Raw genomic sequence first — 12,142 nt, forward strand, 5'->3', positions numbered from 1 at the left:
AGCTACAAATTTATTTTCACTCTGTCTTTGGACTCTTTTTGGTCTAGTTAAAGCAGTTGCCGACCCTTAGGGGTCCCTAGGCAGAACAGAGGGTGACTAAAATAATTATCTACTGACACTCCCCCTATTGTTATTTGGTATCGTTACCATAGTGATAGGAATGAAAAAAACTTCAAAGTGCATTGTTTTATGCAGATTTTTATCTTTGTAGGACCAGCGACACTACATCCTGCCTTACCTAGTGTTTGATGCCATGATCCTCGTGGTCCAGGCGATCCTTTCCATCATCACGATCATCGTCATCGTCGTCAACGTGAGTTGCCTGTAGCCTTGGAGTGTGCCATTGTTGGAGTTTTCCTTGCCAGAAATGTTGCAGGTTTGAGAGTGTGGCTTCTTGACTTGAAAGTTATACCCCTGTCAGACTGGATAATTTAGTACTCAACTCACCCAAGCTGCCATCTTTGTAATTTAGTGTCGCTTGAAGCGTGTGCACTTTGCTCCTAGTGTCATGTGCGGTGTCACATGGTAACTTTCATTGTCACTCACCGAACTCGCTACACTCGATCCAGGAGACCGTGTATGTAGCGTCCATTGCAGTGTTTCAGGAGCAAAGAGAAAACGTAATAGAAAAAAAAAAAGAAAAAAGAAAAGGCATAGATAAAATGTATTTTTTTAGAGAACTACTATTGGATATTGCTGCGTGGTAACGTAGGAGAGTCTGCTGTGCATTTGGCTCACACGCAGGTGGCTCTGATTCGATTCACGCCACTGCGTGTCGTTTTCTTTGTGAAGGTAGAAGATTCGAGAAAGTTGGAGAAGAGTCTAGCCTATTCATGTTCAGAATGTACGGTACGAGAAGGATTGAGGCAGAATATTCCGGGCTCCCAGGGAAGGCTTAAAAGCTGTGCTGTGCCGTACAAGTCAGTGTCGCTCTTAAGCTTGATCATGCTATTCTACCAACCTTAAACACTTGCGAAACGACCTCTTTTGTATTTTTATTTTCGGCACAAGTTCGCCAAATAAACGTTTAGTTTCTGTTCATTCGTTACCTCATCAGCTGTCCTTCGTGACATTTTGGTGGAGGTGCAAGGTAAGGATTGCCGATGTTCAACACCCCTCTGAGGACTCGTCAGTTAAGTCCTTTCCCAAGTCCGGCCAGAAGACCTCTTTTTGAAGAACCCGAGAATCCAGGAAGCCGTCGCATCTAGGGACTGCCCCCGGAGTTTTTTGGGTGAACTGCTAGAAACATTGAAGAAAGCCCAGTCAACCATGAACATCCAGTCCTTGCAATCTCCGGTGACCCCATTTGTTGTTTTCCTGCCTGTTGCTCCACGTACACAGGCGCCCTTCAACGGCGACGTCCATGAAGACTTGGCAGATTGTCTTCAGCATTGCAAACGCGTGGCATGCCACAATGGACAGACAGCTGAACAGTGTCTGCAAAACTCCTGCCAGATGCCCGTCGTAGGTTTGGCACGTAAAACCCCCCTGTCTGCAAAACTCCTATCTTTCCTTAGAGGGAACTGCGAGGCACTCTTTTGAGAACCATGAGGCTTCTGAGAACCATAAGGCTTCCCTTCCGTCATGGGATACCTTCAAGACCGAACTTAAGAGGACTTTCACGAACCAGCAACGACGAGAGCGAGCGGAAGTCTTCCTGCAAATAAGGACTCCAGGCCCCAGAAACGGTCACCAGCTTTGTTGATGAGGATCTCGGCCTGAGCAGCCGTGCCGACTTTCAGGCCACCGAGGAGAAGCTGCATGTCCTGATAAGGCGTGAAGAGCGACATCCTCGGTGGCCTTGTTTGCAACCCAGCAACTACTGTTGACAAATTCGTTGCCGAAGCAACGAACATCGGGCGTGCACTGTTGGTCCGAGCCAGCCACTTCAACCGACTCACTGGCACGCATGTTGCTGCGATTTTGACTTCTCCCTGATTCGATCAGGGTGGCATCGGTGCTGACAACCTTCAAGAAATTGTCAGCGATGCCGTCGGGGAAGAGCTTTGGAAAATAGTACCCACTGCTGATCGCCCCGCCTCGATTTCTATTGCCGAGGTCATCCGAGAAGAGCTTTAGCGAGCCTTCCAGCTAGAAAATCCTGTCACCATGGCAGCACCGGAAGAGCCTACTCTCGGTTACACTGCCATAGCCAGATAACCGCCGTCAGCTGCCCACCGTTGCTGGGCGAGAACGGGCCCAGTACGTCTAACTGCAGAAACCTAGGCCGAGGAAGGGCAATGTGTGGCTCACAGGTGATGGACGCCCTGTTTGCTACCACTCTTGGGAAGCCGACCACACTTGTCGACAGTGCCCCTACTGCTAGATGGGTTTGCGGGAGTTTGCGCCTATTGACCCTCAACCACGGCTTGGAGAGCGGCCAAGTGACATCGAGGAATACCTGCGTCAATCGCTGCCTCCGCTGGCGGCTGGACCTTAAGGATCCCGTTCCCCGTCCCCACGGCGTCCTGAGTCAAATCGTCATCTGTCCCACCGATAGTTTTTCCCTGATGCCTTCCCGGGAAAGCTAAATGCGGCGACTCTGGGAGGTGGCCATTCGTCGATCCAGACCAGATCTTCCAAGAATGCCAGTTTTGTCACTACAGAGGGAAAGGTTCCCTCTGTAGCGGTGAAACGCCATGGAACAATGCTCCCGGGACAGTTCCCAACAACCTCAATGGAGTCATCGACGGCCTTGACGTGTCGACATTTGTGAATACCGGGGTGGACTACTCAGTCTTGAGTGAAAGGCTATCTCGACGCCTTCGGAAAGCGATGACTTTGTGGGATGGGCCATAATTCCGAACAGCCAAGGGGCCAACTCATAACACCTGTCGGGAGGTGCACTGCTCAAGCCAAAATTTACGGTAAAACCTGCCTGGCGAAGTTTGTTATTAGGGAGTTTTAAAATAACTAACACAATTTTAGTGCACGCTAGCGCTAAATTTAGCGCTTGCTTTAGCGCACGCGATGCAAGAGTTTTAGAATAGCGTTTCTCCGCCGCGACGCAAAAGCCTAAGCATATTGCGCTTGCAATGCCACGAAGATAGTCACAATTTTTATTTTACACATGAAATGCTGCAACTTGAGAAAAAACAAGATTTTTGGTCCGCAGTAACAATTTTACCTTTGTTTAAACGTGAGAGTGCGATGCGAGCGGTCGTCCGGTCGTGTCCGCCGCATGTGTCTCCTCGGCAAGAGTATACTGATTTTCGCCTATAGACCTTTTCATCCTCCTTCGCATGGGCGCTGCCATCTTGGAATCACCTGACGCGGCAGCCATTAGGTTGCTTCAACTTGCTGCTCCGCTCTCCCCTCCGCGCCTTGTCGGATGCATCGTACTCGTGCTTTTCGTCGCGTTTCAGCGCGCTTTCTTGTCTTACTTCGGAAACTGTTGTCCGATACGTCTACTCGGCGACTAAGACATCACGAAGTTTCAAAGGTCCTTATGACAACTCAGGTTTGTTTATTAATAGTGGCGGCACATTCTCAGTAAGAAGTGCGTATATTTATATCGCGCATTTAGGATCGGAAGGTGTCAACAATAGTCAGCGCAAGGAGACTATTTGTATTTCTTAAAATTATCGTTCTTTGTATTCATAATATGTTAAAAACTGTTTCTTTTGATTATGTGAGGAAACTCGCGGATGAGATAGACAACAAACGTTTAACTTGTACTTATCTGAGGTTAGAATTAACGGTACGTCAACATCAGGCAATTTGTTTGTTCCTATCATCACACTTACATGCGTATGAGGTTCTCAATATTTTTTTGCGACGTCAACGTTCGGTTGGTCGGTTTACTCATGAACTTTAAGGAATTGTAACCGCGCTCGCTCCCATTTCGACAGTCATTTAAGTGATTTATTAATTATATTTAGATAACCAGTGCCATCCACTTAATTTATTTTAACAGAAAGGTTGGGAATTCTCGCGTAAGAAAATGCCACAGACTGTTAACAGTCGCGAGCTTTAGAATAACAAGCACGAAGAAATAACGTCTTTTCTATGTAAATTCAAAACGCCGTCTAAATTCGGCGCATGAGCAATTTTTTTAAATTTTTTTTTATGCAAACGTTGTTTTAACTTTTGTTAGTATCTAAAATCTGCAATATGTGACGCCGAAAAGAAAAAAAAAAAAAAAGGAACCGTCTACATAGCTATCATTTGAGTCCAGGATTGTCGATGCCGAATAGCGGCTTACTTTTGGTGGCTGGCGACGCCGAAATTTACAAAGCGAATCTGTTCAAACAAATAAATATTTTTCACACAGGTCCGTGAAGTGGTGCCTAGCGTTAGAATTCGGCCAAACTTTCCGAGGTATTCCTCCTCCTGCGCGCTTTAATTTTATTAGGGCAATTTTACGGAAGACACATGTCAGATTTAATTTGACAGGATTGTCACTTACAACGAGTGACGATCTTGAGTAAGCAAATGTTGATATAAAAATAATCTATTTCCTAGGTCGAATATCGCAAAATTCTGCTTGGCAGAATTTTGCAATATTGGCAGGGTTGATAGTTTAAGAAATTTCCTACTCGGCCTGTCAAAACATGCTCGAGTACTGCTCAAGTAGTCTCTTCATGGATTAGAAAAAAAGAAAGAAAAAGAGGCTGAAACGATATTACTTCTTTGTATCAATTATCTATGTCATTACACGATACGTTTTTAGTTTGCGAAGTTCACTAAAGGTTGAGTGCCCACAAAAACCAAACAGGAGTAGTAAACTCGCAAGTTCATCTGTTCTGTCCGATTCAGCACATTGCTAAACAAGCTGTCGGTATGCTTCTTTACATTCATGTGTTAGTCTCTTCATTAGTTTGTTTTTCTGGAAACTGGCGTCATCGGGTACAGCCGTAAACGATGGTAATCTTCCCTGTACATCAGTCAGGCGTTTCGCAACCAACCATAGTCAGATATATCAAAGAAGTCAGTAAAAAAAGCACGCAATTTAGGCTTTAACACACCTCGTAGTCCTCAAAGTGGCTCAATACCACTGTTTCATTGGTTGCGTGCTACAAGGAACATAATTGTATCACAAAATTAAGCAAGAACAACGTAAAACAGCAACATAGCCGCGTTCACGTTAAAACCGAAAGCAACCAAATTGAAGCAACCTAATGGCGCCGAATGCGTCAGCGCCCTCTATCCGCCGGTGAAGCAACTACTGAAATGAAAAGGTCTATAAATGTTCGCTCGTTGCAAGCATCAAGTTGCCGGTGATGTTGTTCACCCTACTGGGTTTTCCAAATCGAGTGCAAGTTCATCCCGTATTGAAAATCGCAGTCGCGAGGATGTTGCCGACGTCACGCTCACGACGTCCCCAAAGCGACCGCAGCCGTGGTCCTGGGGGTCGCCATTTTTTTTTAACTGTGCTCGTCTTGGCTTTCGCCAACTTCTAATCACGAATCCTCCTTAGAGGAGTGCCAAGACCCTTTGCGTAAGCACACTATTTCCGAGAAATAGCGCATGCTAAAATTGCGCACGCAAAGTGCAGAACCTGGTTTGCGTTCGGAGCATGCGCAGTGGCGACGACGCTATTCTTTGTGTACGCAAAGCTTTAGCGTGCTCTATTCTAAAACTCTCTAGTTTTCAGGACTGTGCGAGGAATGTTATTCTCAGTATGGACTCTTTGTGCCAATACGGTGTTGTCATCGACCTGAGAGCAAACAGGTTGACTCTACAAAATCCTTCCCTACTCCCGGAGGAGCCCAGAGCGACTTCACCTGCGGTCAGTCCTCGCAGACCACGTAAACCTACCGCCTTGATCGTCCGTTTTTGTACCCATTGGGACCGATGAAGCCTCCTGCGTCGAAACTCTGCTTGAGGGCAGCATTCATATGGTTCTAGGAAGAGGAATCGGCGTCGCAAGAGGTGTAACGAAGCTTCAGGATGGGTGTACCAAGGTCCCTTATTACAAACATTCGGCAAGAGCCGGAACACCTTATGAAAGGTACCGCTGTGGGCCACATAGAGGAACTCCGGGACACAGCAGCGAGTGTAACAAGTTAGTGGCGCCCCCCTCCAGTCAGCCCGTCTGCGGCCGCCTGGCTCGGCGGGCAACATTGTTCACCTCACGAATAAACACCGTTGAGCGCACGCGCTCCGGTCAGACATCGTCCACCCTCACAACCAGGCTGCGTGTCGTCTCTTCTCGGCGGGTGCTTCGGCCCCCTTCGTCCACGTTCCAGAAAGATCGTGACACTGGCGACGAGGATGGGATCCTCCGCCTGGGCACTGGTGTCGACGGGCCAGGTGTGGCAACGCCGGGCGCTGCCTGACTTGGTTGCGCTCCACCCGGTGGAGCTGCAGTGACCGGATTTGGGAGTGGCACCGGTCCAACTGGTGCCACAGGAGTGTCGACGCTTGTCGCCTCCGGGGTGGATGGCGCTCCGCCGGCCGCTACCGGTGCTGTTGTTGGGCCCCCTGCAGGCTGGTTCTCTGAAGCGACGGCCGAGGGTGGAAGCCAGGTCCCGAGGCGAGGCCTGACATGGTCGGCGTGCCGGTGCCAGGTGGTCCCGTCGGGCATGCGGACGAGCAGCGATGAGGCGCTCGCTGGTGAAACCACACGCCCGGCAGACCAGGGTGGGCCAGGACGGAAGTTCCTGGCGTACACCGACGCTCCCTGCTCCGGCAAAGGCCCGGGACGGCACCCTCGGTCAGCAGCTAGCTTCTGCTTCAGCTGCTTCAGGAGCGCCGTGGACCGGAGGTCTGGATGCAAGACGTCCAGGGGGGTCTTGACCATCCGGCCCAGCAGAAGCTCGCAGGGGGCACGGCCAGTGACCTCATGCGGTGTGGTCCGGTACTGGAATAGTACCCGGGCCACCTGCGTTCGGAAATCCCCGGGCTGGCTCTTCTTGAGCTTGTCCTTGATGGTCTGGACCACTCGCTCGGCCGCACCATTGGAAGCGGGGTGGTACGGCGGAACCAGCATCCGGCGGATTCCATTCCTCTGCAGCCAGTCCAGGTACTCGGCGCTGGCGAAAGCGGGACCATTATCAGACACGATAATGTCCGGCAATCCCTGCGCCGCGAAGACCTGCCGCAGAGCCGCAATGGTCGCGCTTGCCGAGGGACTGGTGACTGGCAGTGCCTCCACCCACTTGGAGAAGGCGTCCACTACCACCAGGAAGTAGTGGCCCTTGAAGGGTCCCGCATAGTCGACGTGCAAGCGGGACCACGGCCTCTGTGGGAACGGCCAGGGGGTGATCTCCACGTGGCGCGAGGCTCGCTGGTTCTCCTGGCAGACCTGGCAGCCTTGCACCTGGTGCACGATGTCCTGGTCCAAGCCAGGCCACCAAACGTGCGACCGTGCCACCATCTTGGTCTTTTCGATGCCAGGGTGCGCCGCGTGCAGCAGCTGCAGCACCTTGGCCCGCAGACTTTGTGGAATCACCACCCTGGAACCCCACAGGAGGCAGCCTTGCTCCAAGCTCAGCTCGGTGGTCTTGTGGCTGAACGCCTGGTGACGCAGCTCCTCCCCTCGGGCAACCGCCTTGACCACCTGAGACAGGACCGGGTCCCGGCTGGTCGCCTGCGCCACCGCAGTCCTGGTGAGCACCCCCGGGTAGGCCCGCTCCAGCAGGAACACATCAGCTGGCTCCGGAACGGCAGCAGGCACCTCCGGCAGGGGCAGGCGGCTCAGGGCGTCGGCAGGTCCCAGGTCCTTCCCAGGGCGGTAGACCAGCTTGTACCTGTAGGCTGCCAGCGTCAAGGCCCAGCGTACCACTCGTGGCGAGGCTTGCACTGGAACTGCCCTGTCAGGTCCCAGCAGCCCCAGCAGCGGTTTGTGGTCCGTGACTGCCTCGAACTGCCGGCCCCACAGGTACTGATGGAAGCGCTGGACCCCGAAGAGGAGGGCCAAGCCTTCCTTGTCGAGCTGGCTGTAGCGTTGCTCTGCCGCATGGAGACGACGAGAAGCAAACGCCACAGGGCGTTCCTGACCATCCTGACCCCGGTGCGACAGGACGGCTCCTACCCCGTACGGCGACGCATCCACGGTGAGGACCACAGGCTTGGCCGGGTCGAAGTGCACCAGCACTGGAGCCTTAACGACCAGCTCCTTGCTGCGCTGGAAGGCCAAGTCCTGCTCCTTCTTCCAGGCCCACTGCTGACCGTCACGAAGCAGTCGATGCAGCGGCTCCAGATGCGTCGAAAGGTTGGGCAGGAACCTCCTGTAGAAGTTGATGAGGCCGAGGTAGCTCTGAAGCTCCTTCTTGCTCTTGGGCTTCGGCGCCTTGAGCACGGCCTCAATCTTGCGAGGTGCCGGGGCCAGGCCAGCCTGGGAGATGATGTGTCCCAGGTACTCCAGGCTGGGGGTCAGGAACACGCACTTGTCCAGCCTCAGCTTGAGACCGGCGTCCTGTAGTAGTGTCAGGACCTTGCGCAGGTTCTGCAGGTGGTCCCCGTCGTCGGTACCGGTAACCAGGATGTCGTCCAAGTACACCGCCACGTGCCTCATGCCCCTGAAGAGGTTGTCCATCTCCCTCTGGAAGATGGCTGGGGCTGAGGCCACGCCGAACGGTAGGCGCGTGTACTGGAAGAGTCCCATGGTAGTCGAAATGGTGACATACTTCCGGGCGGCATCCTGGAGCACCAGCTGCTGGTAGGCATCTCGAAGGTCGAGCTTGGAGAACTTCTGTCCCCCGGACAGACCTGACCAGAGATCTTCTACCCGAGGCAGCGGGTACTTCTCGACGGTAGCGACGGGGTTGATGGTGACCTTGAAGTCCCCGCAGATCCTGACGCGGCCGTCTCGCTTGAGGACTGGGACAATTGGTGCAGCCCATTCGGAAGTCTTGACGGGCACCAGGATACCCTCTCGCTGCAGCCGTTGCAGCTCCTGGGTGACCCCGTCCTTCAGGGCAAACGGCAGCGGACGGGGCTTGAAGAATCGAGGCCGGGTTCCCTCGGGTATGTGGATGCCGACCGGCGTGCCGGCGAAGGTGCCCACCCCTGGCTGGAACAGGGACTGGAAGTCGGTCAGGAGGCTCGGGACGTCCTTCACCACGTACAGTGCAGCTTCTTGGTACTCCGGCAGCCGAACACCCAGCGAGTGAATCCAGTTCCGGCCCAGCAGCGTCGGCGACGACCCCTTGGTTAAGTAAAGGGGAAGGATTGCCTCCCTGTCGCCAAGGCGAACGCTGACTTGGGCCCAACCCTGGACCTGGGATAGCTGCCCGGAGTAGCTGCGCAGCATGACGTCAGACGCCTCGATGGACACGCCAGGGAAGGTCCGCTTGAACAGCTTCCCGGGCATGACCGACACGCTGGCCCCCGTGTCCAGCTCCATGGTGATGGGGTGGCTGCAGATCTCAACAGACACCAAGTAAGGTGGCACAGACGAAAGTTTATTCAAATGCCACACGTCGAAGATCTGCGGCTCGTCGGCCACGACGTGGACCCTAGCTGACGACGAACCCGGGCCTGGTGCCGCTCGTCCCCGCCGCGTTTTCTTGCGACGACCACCCTGGCCGCGGGCTTGGCTGGAACCCGGGCTTGAACCAGGCTGCTGCTGCTGCTGCTGGCCGCCGCTCGTCCTCCCCCCTCGGCAGACACGTGCGAGGTGCCCAGTTCTCCCGCACGTGAAACATTGTGCGTGGACGAACTGGCACTGTGAGGGGGAGTGGGCAGCACCGCAGCGGCTGCAGGCACCGCTCCTTGCCGCCATCTTGTTCACCGCCGCTTCCGTCGACGGTGAGCCAGCCGCACGCGCTTTCCGCTGGCGTCCTTCGCTGCTACTTCCATCGCCAGCGCTGCCTTCACCGCGTCGTCCAGCGAGGGGTCGGGGAGCTCCAGGAGTCGCGTCTGCATGGCAGGGTTGTTGATGCCGCAGACGAACCGGTCCCGGAGTAGCGAGTCTAACTGGTCGCCGAAGGCGCAGGTGCTCGCTAACCCTCGTAGCGCAGCGACGAACTGCCCGAGGGTCTCCCCGTCCTGGCGGCTCCGGTTGTTGAAGCGGAACCGCTCCATAAGCGTGGACGGCGCCGGGCTGAAGTGCGAGCGCAGCGTGGCGAGCAGCTCACCCAGCGTTTTAACGTGCGGCGTGGCCGGCTTGAGGAGGTCGAGCAGGAGGCTGAAGACGCGGGTCCCGCAGCTGGCCAGGAAGATGTCCCGTTGTTTCGCCTCGGGCGTGTCGTTCGCCCGGAAGAACACGTGGACCTGTTCTTCGTAGACCGGCCAGGCGGACCCATCTCCGTCGAACGGCTCGAGCCTCCCGTACAGCGGCATGGCGACAGGAGCGGGCGGCGGTGTTGCGACTCTCTCGGCGGCGTGGGCCGAACCGTGCACGTTGGTGGCCTCCAGTGCCACGGTTCCTCGTCGCCAGTGTCACGATCTTTCTGGAACGTGGACGAAGGGGGCCGAAGCACCCGCCGAGAAGAGACGACACGCAGCCTGGTTGTGAGGGTGGACGATGTCTGACCGGAGCGCGTGCGCTCAACGGTGTTTATTCGTGAGGTGAACAATGTTGCCCGCCGAGCCAGGCGGCCGCAGACGGGCTGACTGGAGGGGGGCGCCACTAACTTGTTACAGCGATAACTGCACTCTCGGAAGACCCATCTTCATCTCGGCACCACGCCGCCTTTGCAACTTGACACTGGCCGGAAGCTTCCTGCTACTGAACAACGACAGCTGCTTGAGCTTCTCGGTGAATATAGCGAGTGCTTTGCCACGTCCTCGGGGGCTTGACAAATGATGGTAGCGAAGCACCGCATTGACTGATGATGCTCTCCCTGTTCACCAATCGCCATACCGAGTCTCTTCGAAAGAGACACGTTATTCAACAGCAAGTCCAGGAAATACTTGACGACGACATTATCCAAACCTCAAGCAGTCCTTGGGTCTCTCTAGTTGTGCTTGTAAAGGACTGAACTCGGGTGCCTCGGGTTCGGTTCTTGGCACAGCGTGTCATTCTATCTTTCTTTATGAAACTAAAATGTTTGAGAAGGTTGGAGAACCGTCTGTCCTATTCGTGTTCACAATGTATAGTTCGAAAAGGACGAAGCCAGAATATTCTAGGCTCCCAGAGAAGGCTTAAAAGAAGCTGCGCTGCGTCGTACAAGTCAGCGTTGCTTTTGTGCTTGATCGTGGAAATGTGTGCCAGCACGCACCTTGTACTACAGAGTGCGGCTGCAGCATTTCGTCATGGCACGACTTGACTTCACTGCACAAAGGTCATTTTGTTTTCTAGGGTTTCCGCATATCAATCGAAGGCGCGCATTGCACAGTGGCGTTATCTGGTTCTGACCTGCTCTCCTTGTGGGATCTCGTCAGTCGGTGACAGATTAGTCACTAGAGGCGCCGGGTGCCAGTGAAGTGGCTATTTATGGGTGATCCGAGAATGCGCCTTATTTCGACAATAAAACGAGCAGTCCAGGCTAAAAACGCCCTTGCACTTTTGCACCAAAGAATTGTGCTCTTTCAAGTTAAACAAACATGAGAGCGATGCCAGCGATGCATCCTGCTGTAGTGTGCTACTGCAGCCCGCTGGCCCCATGCTACTGCAGATGTTCTCGAACAACAGTATTACTAATATCACCAGCCGTGCAAACCGTGCACTAGAGAGGCACGCTGTGAACAGGATTTGTGCAGGTCAGGATTATAGTAGGTTGTGCTCATTGCACTTGATTGCACAACAAGGCTTGGTATTGCTTCAGTGTAAAACCGCAAGAGGTACCACTTGAGCGTAAAACCGCAAACTTTGAATTTTGATATGAAGTCATCCGCAGCACCATGAGCCCCAAGTTGCCCATGGTTTTGCAGGAGACCTTTGCTGTGATTATACTGTGGGAAGACCACCTGGAAATATCTGCTTTATACTTTTCTTGGCTTGTCATGGCTCAGAGTATTCATCAAATTGGCGTAAAGCTTTCCAATTAACGCAACTGTGTCTGGTAACATGTTTTTAATAGGGATATACAGAAAAGATTGAGAAATTGGCACGTTCGTTTGAGTAATTTGGGTGCTCTTTACATCACCTATCGTTTTTGCCATCCTTTCCGAGTGACACTAAATTTTGCCGCGTAGCACGAAAACATTTGAAGGTACATTAGATACTCTGAAGTGCACTCGCTTGAAGTGACTCTTAATGAGTTTGTCTGGCGCGGGTATTATACATACAACATGTTATGTCGCCCCACTG

General features: G+C 53.4%; 1 protein-coding gene across 1 annotated transcript in view; it reads left to right on the plus strand.

The window, feature by feature from the left end:
• LOC8040712 overlaps positions 1-12,142 on the plus strand; it is an 89,408-nt gene that overhangs the window by 67,831 nt on the left and 9,435 nt on the right. Inside the window, exon 4 of the mRNA XM_029985171.3 lies at positions 212-313. Coding sequence (XP_029841031.1) covers positions 212-313 — 102 coding nt within the window. The remainder of the gene's footprint in view (positions 1-211; positions 314-12,142) is intronic.

The sequence above is a fragment of the Ixodes scapularis genome, unplaced genomic scaffold (assembly GCF_016920785.2).
Source record: "Ixodes scapularis isolate PalLabHiFi unplaced genomic scaffold, ASM1692078v2 PGA_scaffold13__105_contigs__length_92229423, whole genome shotgun sequence".
Lineage (NCBI taxonomy): Eukaryota > Metazoa > Arthropoda > Arachnida > Ixodida > Ixodidae > Ixodes > Ixodes scapularis.